The following is a 15,635-nucleotide window of genomic DNA, read 5'->3' as shown; positions in this document are numbered from 1 at the left end:
TTAAACATTTATTCTCTAGAGAGGATAAAATACAGGCTCTTTGGGCTGAAGAATGCCAAGCACAGTTGAGAGCCTGAGTCTATGGTAAACACAGGGGAATTAGGTAAAAGTATGCAAACTGCATGCAGTATGTGAGACCCCTCCCCTGCCCTTCCCAGTGTCCTGCTTCTCCCCTGGACCCCCAGAGAGGGGGTCCTAGCAGCAAGGCCTTTACCCTCCAGCAGGAGACTGCATGAGTCCTCTCTGGGGAATCTGAGCAGCCCAGAGGAAAAGATCTAAAGATGTTGACACCTGGTGGGAGGGTTCTGCACAAATGGCCCAATTTTATCACCCCGATGATACCACCCTACAGTGAAGACTAAGCCTGTGGGCTCTTTCCACGCACTCGGAGCTTCCAAATCGCTTTTTAGTCTCCCATTCTTAGACGTGAGCAAACAACCAAGGGTAATTCAACATCTAAGGGTAAAAAAAGACTCTGCTGAGAAAGAATAAGACCAAGACAAACAAAAATTCAATAGAAACTGGTTATGCAGAAAGGAAAAGGAAAAAAGCCTATCTCCCCATCCTCCTAACAAAATCAAATATGTCATTAACATTTTCAAGAGATAAAAAAACCATGAAATAAGATCAAGAAACTATAAAAGGAATATTCAGAAAACAAAAAGCTCTTGAATATTACAGAAATAAACAAACCCAAGAGCAGAAATTAGAATTCAAAAAAAATGTTGGAAGAGAAAGTTGAGGAAATCTCCCAGAAAGTAGAGCCAAACAAAACAAAAAGCAGCAACTGACCACACATACACATACACACAAAATACAAGGGAAAAAAGATATTTTTACAACATTTAGAAGCCCAGTCCTGAAGATCCAATACCCAAATAACAGCAGTTTCAGAGAGAATAGAAAAAAGGGGAAAAAATCATTAACAAAATAATTCAAGAAAATGTCCCAGGACTGAAGGACACAGGTTTCAAGATTAATTTCTGGTACAGTGGAGTAAATCTGACCTATACCAAGTATATAATGAAATTTCACTGTGAAATTTCAGAACCCTGGAGACAAAAGGAAGAGCCTACAAACTTCCACAGAAAGAAAAAAGTCACATATGAAGGCTCAGGATCAGATTGGCATTGGACTTCTTAGCAACACTGGAAATTCAAAATTCTACAGGAAAATCATTTCCAGCCTATAGTTTCTCACCCAGCCAATCTATCCAACAAGTATGAAGATAGAATAGACACTTTCAGATAGAATAGTAGGGCCCCCAAAATTTACCTCCCATACACTGTTTCTCAGGAAGTTACTGATAGATGTGTTCAACCAAAACAAGGTAGTAAACCAAGAAAAAGGAAGCCATGTGATATAGAAATAAAATATCTAATATGGGAGAGGGGTAAAGAGAATCTTCAGTGTAGTAGTGAAAGGCAATCCCAAAATGATTGTTGTGTACAGGCATAAAGGGTGACTTCTTCAATTTAGAACACATGTGTTTCTGGTGTAACAGTCTACTGCTTTTAAATCATCTTTTTAACTTGGGAAGCAACTAGAGGTTATGCTTTGTCAAATCAAGGGGGTATATAAAAGGAAGATGTGTGACTCAGGAAGCAGAGACTCCAACTCAAAAGAAAGCCAAGGGGAATTCCTCTGATTATAGTAAAGAAAAGCCCCTGATGATCAACTATGCAGTAAGCCTAGAAAAAAACCAGTCCAAACAGGAGAGGAATGGGAGTGACCAAAAAAAAAAAAAAAAAACAACAACCTGAAACTGATAGATTACACAATATGATGGACTTTGTGGGAAATTGTTCTGAAAGGCTATTATGAGATGTGGAAATAATTAACTAATAGGTACAAAGAAAACTAGACAAGTGAAAAAGCAAGATGATTATTAACTTCAGGAAAATCAAAAAGAAAGGAAAGGAAAAACAAAAAAAAGCTAACGCCTTCCAGCTGAGTTAGATTCCTTAAAGCAGGTTTCCTGGAAAAACCACAAAATTGTATGCTTATATCTCATTAGCCAGAACTTAGTGTTGTGGCTCCATATAGCTGTAAAGAAGACTGGAAAATGGGATCTTTTATTTTCAGACACCAAAGTACTCCTCTGAAAATTGATCTTTTGTTATTGAGGAGGAAAGTTAGAATAAATGTTGGGGTAGATAATTAGCTGTCTGTCACTGATGGTCACTTTCATCAAGAATACATTTCACAATGAACACATAGCTGACAGAAACCTTTATGCACTACATAGCACCAAAACACATAAAGCCAAAACTGTAGGAAACACAATAAAAATTAGTGGCACAAGATATTCAAATTATGTTAATATATTTAAAGACAGGGGAAAGGGGTGATTTTCTAAGAAGAGACCAATTGCACAAGAAAAGAGAGAAATTCGAATTGACCAAACACCCTGAACAAAATCAATCAAATTGTTAACAAGCTACCTCTGCCCCAAAGTGCCAGATCCAAAAAAACAGTTACTGCCGGAGTTTTAAAAACTCTCTCAGATATGGAGAAAGAAAGAAAATCTACGAAATTTTCACATCACTGATACTAAAGCCTAACAAAGCACAAGAATGTGGAAAAATTCTAATCCATATTATATATGCATATTAATGCAAAAAAAATGTAGCCAATACAATCCAACAGCATGTTAATTTCCTTGTGCTGCCATTATCATATTATGACAAACTTAGCTGCTTAAAGATACTCAAATTTGGACTGGGTGCGGTGGCTCACACCTGTAATCCCAGCACTTTGGGAGGCCAAGGTGGGTGGATCACAAAGTCAGGAGATCGAGACCATCCTGGCTAACACGGCGAAACCCCGTCTCTACTAAAAATACAAAAAATTAGCCAGGCGTGGTGGCAGGCACCTGCAGTCCCAGCTACTTGGGAGGCTGAGGCAGGAGAATGGCGTGAACCCGGGAGGCAGAGCTTACAGTGAGCCAAGATCGTGCCATGCACTCCAGCCTGGGAGACAGAGCGAGACTCTGTCTCAAAAAAAAAGATAATCAAATTTGGCTAGGTGCAGTAGCTCATGCCTGTAATCCAAGCACTTTGGGAGGCTGAGATGGGTGGATCACCTGAGGTCAGGAGTTCGAGACCAGCCTGGCCAACATGGTGAAACCCGTCTCTAATAAAAATACAAAAATTAGCCATACATGGTGGCACACACTTGTAATCCCAGCTACTCAGGAGGAGGAGGCAGGAGAATCACTTGAACTTGGGAGGCCGAGGTTGCAGTGAACAGAGATCATGCCACTGCACTCCAGCCTGGGCGACAGAGTGATACTCATCTCACAAAAAAAAAAAAAAAAAAAAGAAAGAAAGAAAGAAAAGAAAAAAAGATACTCAAATTTATTATCTCCCAGTTTCTGTAGGTCAGAAATCTGGTATGGGTCTAACTGGGCTTAGGTCAAGGTATCAGCCAGAGCTGTAGTTCTCACCTGGGGCTCACTGTTGGTTGAATTCATTTCTTCTCACATTTTCCACGGCCCCCATCTTTGAGCCACCAATGCTGTGTCATGCTTAGAAATCTCTCTGACTTCCTCTTCTGCCCTCAGTCAGGAGGAAACTCTGCTTTTAAGGGTTTGTGTGATTATTCTGGGCCCACCCAGATAGTCCAGGATGACCTTTCTATTTTAAGGTGAACTGATTAGTAATCTTAAGTATATCTGCAAAGTCCCTTTTGTCATGTAATGTAATATTCAGACGCATGACAGCAGGGGGGCAAAGGTCATAAGGGTCAAAATTCTATCTGCCACAAAGAGTAGAATAATATACCATGAAAGAACAATATGCCATGACCAAACCAGTTATTATAGGAACAAAAGACTGGCTTACTAATATTAACATAATTTATAATATCAATGTGTCAAAAAGAGAAAAAACAATTTTAAAGGATGCTGAAAAGCTCTTGATAAACATTAACTAGAGATTTTAAATCACGGAGCTATACTTTTTTTTTTTTTTTTGAGACGGAGTCTCACTCAGTCGCTCAGGCTGGAGTGCAGTGGCGTGATCTCAGCTCACTGCAAACTCCGCCTCCTGGGTTCACACCATTCTCCTGCCTCAGACTCCCAAGTAGCTGGGACTACAGGCGGCCGCCACCACGTCCGGCTAATTTTTTGTATTTTTTAGTAGAGACGGGTTTCACCATGTTAGCCAGGATGGTCTCGATCTCCTGACCTCATGATCCACCCACCTCGGCCTCCCAAAGTGCTGGGATTACAGGCGTGAGCCACTGTGCCCGGCCAACTTCTTTAACTTCATACAAATTGTATGCACTTCAAACCAAAAGCCAGTAGCACCTTAATGTCAGCAGTACCAGGACAGCCCTTATGGTCAGGAAAAACCACCGTGTCGATCATGACACCCTGTTCTGAAAGTACCGCCCAACAAGAGTAAAATGAAAAGTATAAATATTGAAAAGGAAGAGGCAAAAGGATGAGTATTTGTAGATGACATGGTCATCTACCTGTAAAACCCAAGAGAATCAACTGAAAAACTATCCAAAACAGTAAGAGGGTTTGAGAAGGTGGCTAGGGTATAAAATAAGTAAGCCAAAATCAATGTCTTTTGTATACTCTTGAAAAACCCCCTTAGAAAATATGGAATGAAAATATCTTATTATAATATCAGTAAGAAGAACAAGAGATAATATACCTAGAAATAAAATAAAAAATGCGAGACCCAAGGAAGTGTTGATATTTTCACTAGAAGCAAAGACAGAATATATCCATGTCAAACTGTAACGGATTGTATTAGTCCGTTTCACACTGCTATAAACACCTACTTGAGACTGGGTAATTTATAAAGGAAAGAGGTTTAATTGATTCACAGTTCCACACGGCTGGGGAGGCCTCAGGAAACTTACAGTCATGGCAAAAGGTAAAGGGGAAGCAAGGCACATCTTACATGGCAGCAGGAGAGAGACAGAGAGAGAGCAAAGGGGGAGGTGCCACACTTTAAAACCATCAGATCTCGTGAGAACTCATTCACTATCATGAGAACAGCATGGAGGAAACCGCCCCCATGATCTGATCACCTCCCACCAGGTCCCTCCCTAACATGTGGGGATTATAGTTCAAGATGAGATTTGGGTGGGAACACAGAGCCAAACCATATCACAGATCAATTTGAAAATCTAAGGCAATTCCAGCTAAAATTTCAATGGCAGTTTCTTTTTGTACATGATAAAATCATTATAGTGCTCGTTTGGAATAATAAATATATAAAATAGACAATAAAGAAGATCAATGAGAGGGCCTTGTCCTGCATTGACTATTGAAATACAGATATGACAAAAGTAAAGTAGTTAAACAGAGAGGTACTACTGCAGAAATAGACACTCAGAAAAGAGAAAGTTCAGAAACAGGCCCAGTATATTGAGAGACTAAACACACAGTTTGATGATGGTCAGACCATATATAAAAACAGAACTGGAACCCACAACCTGCAGCAACCTGCCCGGGGTGTCAGACCACAATCTCTGCAGCAATCAGCCCCAAAGGACCAGGACTTGATCAGGAATTGACAGCTTCCCTCATTTTTGCCACCATTTGCAAGGTATGACCAACCAGAGAAAGCCAAATATGTTCCCTTAACCAGTCACACGGAGGCCCCGCCTCTAGTTAGCCCACCCAGCTTCCCCAAGCCAACAGCCTCCAATTGGGGCATGGTAGAACCGAAGCCTTTCCCACCTTCCACTAGAATGCTGTCACCTCCGCTGCCTGCCTGTGAGCCTCTGCCAAAACGCCAAGCAATGGTGGCTGACCCCTTGCTATTGCAAGCTCAGACTAAATAGCCTTTGCTTGCTTTCACTTCGGTGGGCTTCACTGCTCTCCACAATATATACAATTGTGATGAGCTCTCAAGTTCAAACTAGTAGAGGGAAGACAGAACATCCAGTGATATTCAACACTCTGAACAAATGGTTAACCATTTGGGGAAAAAATAAAAGGGGGACTCATACTGCCTACTCACATCAAAATAAATATCGGCTGCACCAAAGATTTAAATATAAAAATGAAACTGTAAAAATAGTAGAAGAAAATATCCGTTGATTTGTATAACAATTCCCCAAGGAAGGCAAGACTGGTATTTATTACTGTTTTACAGATGAGGGTCCATCAAGGAGAGTGAAAGCCAGGATTTGAACCCAAGCCTGACTCCTAGTCCACCGGGCAGATGGGATGGGTGGGAATGGGGATGACCAGGAGACATTCCACTTCAGGAACACGTGAAGGCTTGTGTAACCTGGACCCCTTCAGCTGAGCCCTGGAGAGGGGGTGCCCAGGGGCTTGGCCAGGGCTGCTGGCTTGGCTGGGGCAGCTCACCTGTTGGGATTGTAGCCCAGGCTGTTCAGCAGGTGTGCCTGGTCCAGGTCCCGCGGGACGCCGTGTAGCACCCAGCCTTTCTGGATGCAGTCCTGCTGGTCCAGGCGCTGGCTCAGCACCTTCATGAGGAGGCTGTCAGGAACTGCAGAGAAGGGGGGCAAGTGAGTACCCTGCTGGCCGGCAGCCCATGGGTCCTGGGCTTCCTAACTTTACTTGGCCATAGATTGAGCTGCTGAAGAAGTGGGTCTAGGTGGAGCCACTTGGAGCCACTTGGACAAGGTTGTCAGTGCCTATTTCCCAGGTCCCTCCTCGGTCCCAGCAACGGGGCTGCGTGAGATGGGAAATGCACTGGCTGACCTTGACCTCGGTCTTTCCCTTTCCTGGACACGACACCATCCCCACCTGCAACCCAGTGAGATGTGAGCAGATTGTCCCCCTGTCTTAGTCCATTTGGGCTGCTATAGCAAAATCCCATAAACTGGGTGTCTGGGGAGTCTAAGATCAAGTCAGATTCAGTGCCTGGAAAGGGCCTATTTTCTGGTTCACAGATGGTGCCTTCTTGCTTCATCCTCACCTGGTGGAAGGGGTGAGAAGTCTCTCTGGGGTCTCCCTTATACGGGCACTAATCCCATCCACAAGGGCCCCTGCCTTGTGACCTCATCACCTCCCAAAGGTCCCATCTAACACCATTGTCTTGGGGATTAGATTTTAACATATGAATTTTGGGATGACACATTCAGACCATAGCACCCACTATGGGCCCAGTTTTTGCAGCAAACACTTTTCCTGGAAGCGCACCAGCCCCAGCTGCAGTTTCAGTTTTCCTCAAGTGGGACTGGGCCAGTGCCCCCAAAGCTCTCTGCCAGTCTGTGATGCACTAGCAACCCCCACTCCCCTCTTTCCCAAAATTCTCCAATTCTCCCCTCCTTGATGCTTAGAACGAAGTCTCTCCCAAGAATCATAGAACTAGTTATAACCAAAGACTGAAATAAAGTCCTAAGGAGAATGAGATATTGAGAAGCCTCTTGTTTACATTGCGGCAATTGACATTTTCCTGAAATTCATACGTCTCTTCCCAGACTCATTAAATGTCCTATGTTGCTAATGTACTGCGTTCTAGCAATTTGCACTGTGTTTCCTGCACTTTGCACTCATTTTTCCAGAAATACTTGGTAAATATTACCATTGTTTGCTATGACTGTGGCCCCATTGGAACTGGTTCCTAGGGGTGTGGTGGCAGTGAGTTTGGCAGTTTCTCTGGAAGCTGCCTGGTTATCCTCCTACCGACTGCCCGGGGGTCTGGCAAGCGGGCCTGAAGCACACATTTGAAACCTTTCACAGGGCCCCCCAGGCTGACAGCCAGGTGAACGTGGAAGCAAGAGATGCAGAAAAATCACTGCCAGCCGTTTTCCCTGTGGCCGTGACTTGCTGGGTTGCTGCCCTTGTCACCAAAAAACCATAACCCTAATTCTAAGCAGTCTGCATTTGCCTGAATGTGTTCTCTCTCATGCCCTTCAGCCTTTCTTCCCCAGTCCCTAGGAAAGAGCAGAAAAGGGTTTTTGCTTTAACGAGAACATCTGGCTATCTAGCATGAATGAGAAGTCACTTCAGCGAATCCCATCCCTTCCCCTGCTTCAAACCTGCAGGGGCTCCCCAGTGCTCCGAGGATAAAGAGCAGTCTCCTTTCCAAGGCAAGGTCTGTGCCCTGCCTTCCTCCCAGGTGAATCTTGCCAGCTTGCACCTCCCTTCGAACGTGCCACCTCCTCCATCCGGAATACCCTTCTCCCACATCTTGCCTGGGCCAGCCTTCAAACTCAGCCTCAGGGCCACGGTGGGAGGTTCCCTCCCAAGGGAAGTCTCTGAGGACAGCCCCCAGCCTGCACTTCTCATCCTCCCTCACTTGCCACCCTTGTTATCACAAGGATACTTCTCTCTGGGTGATTCTTTCTTTAATGTCTGTGTCTCTTTCATGGATGGGTCCCATAATAACAAAGAACCATGTCTCTCCCATTTTTCCCTGCCTAGAAAGATGTCTGGCACATAGTAGGTGTTGAATAAATAGAAGGCTTCTCTTTTTCAAATACTTCAAAAGTAATCAACTCTGTTAAAATCAACTTGACCAGACTTTGGGGAAGCCAGGTTGTAGACAGAACATGGGCTTGGGGCATTCACAAATCCAGGTCTCATCTCAGCTCCTCCCTTTCTTGCTGCCTCATCTCCAGGCAGTCTCTCACTCTCTGAGCGTCAGCTTCCTATCTGCTGAAAGGATAACAGGACCTGTTGTGACCGGCTCACACCGCATTTACGATTCTGGCACACAGCCGACACTCAAAGGTGGTGGCTATTACTTTTCAATTCAGGAGATGTGTGTGGGGAAGTGATGCTTCACGAATATTTTCACGGTTGCCTGTGGTCAGGGCGTGCCAGCAAAGACTGTTGGCACCTGGGATAAAGGATGACAGATTAAGAACAGCCTTGGAAGTTAAAGACAGAGACCTCCAGAGAGACTTAGGGACCTCTGCCTCGAGACATTTGTTTACATTCAAAGGGCTGTAAACCTAGTGACCTCCTCCTCCTCTCCCCAGAAGGAGTCGGAGTCGGTTCCTTCCAAAGTAAAGCTCGGGAGGGAGCTGGCATGTTGTCTTGCATAAGCTCCAAGAGTCACAATGTTGGGGCTCCCCTCCTGCTATAGACCCCCTGTACACTCAGGGTGCACTTGGCTCTTTCCACATTGCCTGTGAGGAACTGGGGCATGGGGAGCCAGCTCTGAGATTACTGTGTGAAAGAATTTGGTCTGTCCTCTGATCCAGAGACCTTGTGTTTTCTTGCCAGGATGAATAAATACCGATTTAAAACAAAGTAGGGTAAGGATCTGCCATAGAGCCTTCCAGTCCAGGTCTACCCTTAATATTTACAGATATTTTCACGGAAAGAAGAAACCAATACAGAAATAATCCTCTCCCCACGATTCACCCAGTGGGTAGTCGCTGACCATCTAGGCTGTGCCAGGCACTGTGCTGGACATGGGATACGGTCTACGCAGCAAGCCTGACTGCCAAGGCCCCCGGGCTCCTGAAGTTCACGCTGTCTCGGGGAGACAAACATTACCCAGGTAACAAATAACCATTTCTAAGAGTCATGGGTACTGGGAAGAAAATCAACCAAATGATGGGAGGCTGATGGTTTGACCGGGCCTAGGACGGCTACTAAGGAGGCCGCATTTGGCTGAGATCAGAATGGTGGATCCCGCTAATAATCCAGGCCCACTAAGGCCTCCGTTGTTTAGCGGTGAGAATTATTTGGACCAAATATTTTCTGAGTGTCATCTCCAATAATCAAGTATGGCTTGGAAACCCAGCTGCACTGTAGGTGGTCTGACCTTTGGAGCCACAGCTTTCTGAGGGCCTGGAAGGTCATCCCATTGACCTCTTGTTTCAAAGTTAGGAAACTGAAGCCCAAAGAGGTTGTGGTTTAAGTGACCCGCCCAAGGTCATCTAGCCAGCTGGTGACCAGGCTGGGATAGGACCCTGATCCCCGGCCCATAACACCCCCAACTGTTCTGCTGCCTCATTACCCAATCAATGGCCTGGAGCCCCTGAGTCCCTCACATTGGCCACTTACGAACCAATACAAAGTTTCTCAACTGAAGAGAAATCTGACTCGAGGGAAAAATGGAAGGCCAGATAGAAATACAATGAGGTTTTTGTTTTTGTTTTTTCTGTTAGTTGACAAAGATTTCTAGAGAGAATTTCCCAACTTGCATCAAAATTTAAAATGTACATGTCTTTTGACCCAGCAATCCTATTTCTAAGAACTTGAACCTAAGAGGGGAAAAAGATGTGTATACAAAGATGTCCATTTCAGTGTTGTTTACAATAGTGACAACTGGAAATGATCTAGAATGTCCATCAATAGAGGACAGATTAAATCAAAGAAGGTACATCTCTGCAATAGAATATTAGACAACCTTTTAAAAACAATCTCTAAATTAACTTGCAAAGTTAATATAGACAGGTCGAGGCAGAAGTCTATGACAGAATGAGAAAAAAGCAGGTAAATAAACGGCTTGTATACATGGTCTAATTTAAACATATATTCATATGTGACTGTATTAATATATATACATACATACATGCTACACACACACACACACACACACACACACACACACAGAGGGAGGGGGAAGGGTGGCCGCCACTTCACGCTCCATGAATCGGACCCAAGCCCTTGCTCATGGAGCCCAGGGTGGTGGAGGTGAGAGGGGACCCGGATGTAATGCAACACAAACCTGGCAGGAAAGCAGAGGTCACAGAAGTAGGAAGTGCTGGGGATGTCGGAGGCAGGGAGGGCCAAATTTCCAAAAGATTGAGGAAGAAACGGAATGCTCACGCTGGTTCCCACTTTGAGCCAAAACCCAAACAAACCCCTCTCTGCAGGAATCAGGAAACACAGGCTCTGCAGCTGGCACTTCCTGGAAGGGCTCATCACAAGCGCACATCAGTAACAACTGATGTAGTATCCACTTAATACCTGCATTCCCACCCCAACGCCCACCCCATGAAAGCAGGGATCCCCCCAGTAGGGTCAGGCTCATTGCTATACCCCAGCACCTGGCACAGTACTGGGCCCATGGAAAGCACCTAATAAACACGAAGGAAGGAAGGAAGGAAGGGAGGGAAGGAAAAAAGGGAACCATTTCCAAAACCCAGGAAGTTCTTCAGTTCCTCAAGTGTTCATGGGCCAGAGAACTTAAGGACTTTTCTCACCAAGCACTGAATCAGGTCCTGCGGCAACAGAAAATAACCAAGGGAGACGCTTCCTCTCAGTCGTTCCATTCATCTCTACGTGATCACCCACTCGTGAATTAAATATGCAGCCAAAAGAATGAGCACTAGCACCTGGGGTTTGTTGGGAGGGGTCTGGGGTAGGGGAGGGTGGTTCTAGATGCAACAAGGGTGGCCACAAGCACGTGAGGTTCATTATTCTATTCTCTCTGCTTTTTAGATGTGTTTAAAGTTTTCCACTAAAAATGTGATGTTTTTTTTTAAAGGAAACCATTTAATGCTTAAAACAGATTGAAATGGCCCCTGTGAGAGACCGTTCCTAAAGTGACAAAGGACACAATCTCCCCCGAAGGCCATGGGCGGCTCTCCCTTTTGGGGGACCTGCAGTGTGGGTGGCCTCCAGCCGTCCTGTAACTCCACCAGTTCCGGAAGCTCTGCCCAGAAGCCTGGCATCACGGGCACTTGCCCACATCTGCCTGTGTTAGCAGTCCTGCGAAAGCTCCTCGTTCGAGTCCTTTAACCTTTTATAAGGAACAGCAACACATTTTGGCTCACAGTTCCTCACTGGGGCTGCGTGGCTAAGGAGCAGCACTGGTCCTCTCCCAGCGCACAGGGATCCTGGATCCTGGTAGGGCTCTCCCATCTGGGTCAAGACAAGCAACAGACCCCACTGGGTGCTGCTCTGAGGCTACCGACCTTTCCCAGTCAGCATCTCTCCTCAGTGGCAGCACGCAGGGTTGAGGGGTGAGGGGTGAACCCTGAAGACCCCGCCTTTAGTGTAAATTCCCCAAACCCACCCATGTCTCCTGTCCCAGCCTCTCTGAGGCTCGGTGTCTGTTTTGCTGCGGCTGGTTTGGATTTTCCTGCCAGCTATGGACCCACGTTTCCAGCCCCACATGGACTGACTGGCCAGCTCAGCACAAAGCTGAGAACAAGCTGCTCCTTGGTTCACTGGGCTCTGCCAGAAGTTTCGAGTCCTCTTGATAATGCTGTCCATTTACCCTTTCTCCTCCTCTCAGATAGAGATTTTTCAGTGCGGTCTAAAGTCTTTCACCATTAAGTCAGATGCCTCAGGCTTGATTTCTGGGCTTGACAGTTAACATCTCACCCTTCATACAAAGCTACCGCCAAGGGTTACCTCTCTGGAGTGTTCTGTCAGCCCTAAATTTAGCCAAGTGCAAGATATGAGTATCTCATTATTTCATAAGGCCACACCACATGGTTTCGTTTGTTTTGTTTTTTTTTTCTCAAGATCTTCCATAAAAGATGGCAGTCCTCGAGTTGACCTCCAGTTTATTAAAATCTCAATCCATTTATTCCCCGCGGGGCTGGGTGTGCTTGGCGCTTGGCATGGGGGTAGATGGGGATCCATGGTGGCAAGTGGGATGCTCCCAGGCCTCCACTCCCCACCGCGGGCCCGTGTCCCACCCTCCTGTCTCGAAGGGGAAGGAGTCCTGTCTAAAGGCCCAGGATCCCATTGGGCTCCCTCCTGCACAGCAGTTCCACGGCTCCGGACAGGAGTCCCAACACCCATGAGATGCAACTGGGCAGCACTGACTCCTCCCGGGCTGCAGGTCTGGCTTCAGTCACCCTCGGTCACATCCAGCTCCAGAGCTGATGGGTGTGAGTAGGAAAGGGCTCGGAGAGAGCACCCAGGCCAGCTTGCAGTTTTCCAGCAGGCACCAGAGGCCCCTCCTGCTGCGCCACGCCGCCGCCTGCTGTCCGCACCGCAGAGCCAGCCCTGCAGGGACCTTGGCTTTCTGCCCATCAGTTATTGTTGAGGGAGAAGATATGAGGGACACTAAGGTTTCTGGGGCTGGCATATAAAGATAGGACAAAAAGTGGAGAGAAGGAAATAGCTCCTTCAGCCAGTGGCTTAAAGGTAAAAAACATGCTAAGGTTGATTGCTAGACTCACAGTAAGCCGTGTGACCCTCCTTGGCACCCTAGGGCAAACAGGAAAGATCTGAATACCTCCCCACACACCCTTGCACATGCCCTGCACACGTCACCCCTCCATGCACACTCATAAACTCCCCCACACACTACATACATGTCTACACACACGACACCTGACACACTACAACACACACAGGCACACACACACACAGACATGTGCTTATGCACTCAGCTACAAACACACACACACACTACACACCCCCACACCCCTACACCCCACCACGTGCACAACACATACTGTATACCCACCTATCCACACACAGTACACGAAGCACACACCCTCATTACACAAACACATCTAGCAAACACACCTACGTACCTACACTGCACCCACACTGCCTCTCCTCATCCCTCACATTCGCTTCAAACTGCCCTGTGTAGCTTCTTTCCTTCTTCAAGCCCTCCTTGAAATCGATGTCAAGATGAGCATCAGTGTTCATGGGGGAGGCTGGCATTTGCTTCTCTTTCTCCTGTGGTCCCTGGGTCCCTCCCCTCCTGAAGGATCCCAATAGGATCCAGGAGGTCCAGGGAATCTTACAAAAGGAACAGGACTGTGGAGGAGGAAAAGGGGTTGCTTTTGGTTTTGTTTTTAAATTTCCATTTCACACAACCTGGTGCCTGAAAGAAGCGGGGCTCCCATCCCGCCAGGGGCTCTACTCTAGGCTGCTGGGAGGTTTGCCCAGGCCCTGACTTAATTCAAGGAAAGCCGAACGCCTCCCATCTCTGGAGGCCATCACTCTCGGGATGGCACTGATTCCCGGCAGCTGGGCCTGCAAGCCCGTCTCGCTGCCGTCACCAGAAATCCTGCGTGCCCTGAAGGCCCTGCAGCGCCCCAGTGCCAGGACCTGGCGCCAGGTGTTTCCGTTGGTGATGCCGTTTGTTTGTTATTTACTACCACCTGCTGGTGAAACATGGGTTCTGCATCCCCCAAGTGAACGCCGCCAGCAACGCACAGAACATTTCCAAACCCTGGAGCAGAGAATGAGGAGAAACTGAGATTGTTCCATCGGCCGCACCCTGCAATTCCTAACGGAGGGTAAGGCCACTGGATCTAGCTTGCTCTTTGGTAAACTCAAGTCAATTGCCCCAGACAAACCCCCATCTGGCCGGGCCTTGGTTCCCCAAGTAGGAGATGAAACAGATGCCTTCCATGGTTTTCTTAGACGCCAACGTTTCTACTCGAATATCTCTACTGCTTAACAACGTTTAAAATTGCCTGGCAGACAGTGGCGCCAGGAAATAACAATGTTTTAATACCGGATTTTCTTTCACGACCAGAGAAGTCAGTACATCAGCCCTGGGTGCCCTGCAGACTAGGAGGCCATGTGGTGCCCCTCCTCCCTTGGAGACGGCCACCCACTTTCTGTCACTCCCTTCTTTACCATGTCTACTCAGGCAAAAGGCAAAGACAAGACTGAGGTGCCCACATGGCATTGACACAGCTACCTGAGGGGCAGAGATGCCCAACAGTGAATATTTCAGTTTGTCCCTTTTTTTTTTTTTTTTTTTTTGAGACGGAGTAGTCTCGCTCTGTCGCCCAGGCTGGAGTGCAGTGGCGCAATTTCGGATCACTACAACCTCTACCTCCTGAGTTCAAGAGATTCTCCTGCCTCAGCCTCATGAGTGACTGGGATTACAGAAGTGCGCCACCAGGCCCAGCTAATTTTTTTGTATTTTTAGTAGAAATGGGGTTTCACCATGTTGGCTACGCTGGTCTTGAGTTCCTGACTTCAGGTGATCTGCCTGCCTTGGCCTCCCAAAGTGCTGGGATTATAGGCGTGAGCCACCACGCCTGGCCAGTTTGTCCCTTTCAAATGAAGTTTTAGGTGACAAAAGAGACCATTCAAAAATAGACATTCTTCTATAAACAACTGGTACATCACTTAGCAAATTAGTAAAACTTCTCGATTGGAAATGCTCAGCTAGCCACACTGTGCAGAATGATTTGACAATTCTTATTTTAAAGTACATTTTTACATCTTTCAATGGAATATGAAAGTATCTGGGAAAATGAGCAGAGGTCGGCCAGTCTGCATGTGAACTGGATTATTTTAAAGAGTGATGTATTCACTAAGTGTACGCTGAAGATCAAAGCGTTTAAGGAACACGATTTTCCTTCCATTTTAATGAATTCAGGGCTTAGAACCAGTTTTTTCTCCCACATCTCAAGGGCAGCAAGGATGCCATAGCCCACGAAATCTGGGAGAAGAAAGTCAGCAGCAAACAGAACCTTGAGCCCAGTTTTCTGGGAGGGAAAAGATATGATAGTATATTGACTCACCAAGCATGTATGCTACAGTGCATATGATGAGCCTGGCCCTGTTCTAAGCAAGTCTTCGTTCTAATACAAATATTAATTCATGTAGTTTTCTCCCTATGAAAGAAGTAGTCACAGTATCCCATTTTACAGATTAGAAAACTAAGGCACAGGAAGAGGAAGTGACTTGCCCATGGCCATACAGCTCACAGGTAGTGGAGCTTGGATTTGCATCCAGCCAATCCAGCTCTGGGGCTGCTTGCTGCCACCTGACTTTTAGGAGGACGAGCACTGTA

General features: G+C 46.4%; 1 protein-coding gene across 4 annotated transcripts in view; it reads right to left on the bottom strand.

Moving 5' to 3' along the window:
• Window positions 1-15,635, bottom strand: part of AK8 (adenylate kinase 8) — a 152,745-nt gene that overhangs the window by 60,773 nt on the left and 76,337 nt on the right. For all 4 annotated transcript variants that reach the window (XM_034929370.3, XM_003822412.5, XM_034929371.3 and 1 more), the window contains exon 11: window positions 6,341-6,482. In XM_034929370.3, the coding sequence (XP_034785261.1) occupies window positions 6,341-6,482 (142 nt within the window). The remainder of the gene's footprint in view (window positions 1-6,340; window positions 6,483-15,635) is intronic.

Source organism: Pan paniscus, chromosome 11 (genome assembly GCF_029289425.2).
Source record: "Pan paniscus chromosome 11, NHGRI_mPanPan1-v2.0_pri, whole genome shotgun sequence".
NCBI classification, from domain to species: Eukaryota; Metazoa; Chordata; class Mammalia; order Primates; family Hominidae; genus Pan; species Pan paniscus.
The sequence above is the reverse complement of the archived record's forward strand: the minus strand, read 5'-3'. Positions and strand labels throughout refer to the sequence as shown.